Genomic DNA, 910 nt, shown 5'->3' with positions numbered 1-910 from the left:
CAGACTGCCTGCCCCGGCAGAAAGTGGCCATCCTCATCCCCTTCCGGCACCGTGAGCACCACCTCAAGTACTGGCTGCACTACCTGCACCCCATCCTGCGCCGGCAGAAGGTGGCTTATGGCATCTACATCATCAACCAGGTGAGCGGGGCAGGAGTGAGGGAGTGGTGGGGCTGGGGTGGGGAGGCGGGGACTGCACTACCTGCACCCCATCCGGCGCCGGCAGAAGGTGGCTTATGGCATCTACATCATCAACCAGGTGAGCGGGGCAGGAGTGAGGGAGTGGTGGGGCTGGGATGGGCAGGCAGGCACCGCTGACCTCTGCCCTGCAGTTCGGCGAGGACACCTTCAACCGGGCCAAGCTGCTCAATGTGGGGTTCCTGGAGGCACTCAAGGATGATGAAGAGTATGACTGCTTCATCTTCAGTGATGTGGATCTCATCCCCATGGACGACCGCAACCTCTATCGCTGCTACGAGCAGCCACGGCACTTTGCTGTTGGCATGGACAAGTTTGGGTTCAGGTGGGTGCCCTGGGGAACTGGGTGGGGTGTTTCCATCTAGTCAGACCTGGGGTCCAGGATGACCCTGGGGCCACCAATCTCAGTTGTCATCTGGGGCAGGCATGGGGTCGCTGACTCAGATTATGGACGTGAGATGGGAGGGTGCACAGAGCCCTGGGTGCAAGGGTGTCATGGGGGAGGGCAGTGCTTATCCCTGGGGGTCTCTATGGGGCTGACCCTCGTCATTCCCTGTCCCTGAGACTGACCTGTTTCCTATCAACCTGCAGGCTGCCCTATGCTGGCTACTTTGGTGGTGTCTCTGGGCTGAGCAAGTCCCAGTTCCTAAAGATCAATGGCTTTCCCAATGAGTACTGGGGCTGGGGAGGAGAGGACGATGACATCTTTAACC

At 59.8% G+C, this 910-nt stretch overlaps 1 protein-coding gene across 1 annotated transcript in view; it reads left to right on the top strand.

The window, feature by feature from the left end:
- The window catches only part of B4GALT2 (UDP-Gal:betaGlcNAc beta 1,4- galactosyltransferase, polypeptide 2), a 3,666-nt gene that overhangs the window by 1,091 nt on the left and 1,665 nt on the right, over nt 1–910 (top strand). The window contains exons 4-6 of the mRNA XM_010138167.1: nt 1–140; nt 332–522; nt 789–910. The exon at nt 1–140 is cut by the window's left edge and continues 5 nt beyond it. Coding sequence (XP_010136469.1) covers nt 1–140; nt 332–522; nt 789–910 — 453 coding nt within the window. The remainder of the gene's footprint in view (nt 141–331; nt 523–788) is intronic.

Source organism: Buceros rhinoceros, unplaced genomic scaffold, assembly GCF_000710305.1.
Source record: "Buceros rhinoceros silvestris isolate BGI_N320 unplaced genomic scaffold, ASM71030v1 scaffold20926, whole genome shotgun sequence".
Classification (NCBI taxonomy): Eukaryota; Metazoa; Chordata; class Aves; order Bucerotiformes; family Bucerotidae; genus Buceros; species Buceros rhinoceros.
This window is presented reverse-complemented; position numbering and strand designations above follow the sequence as displayed.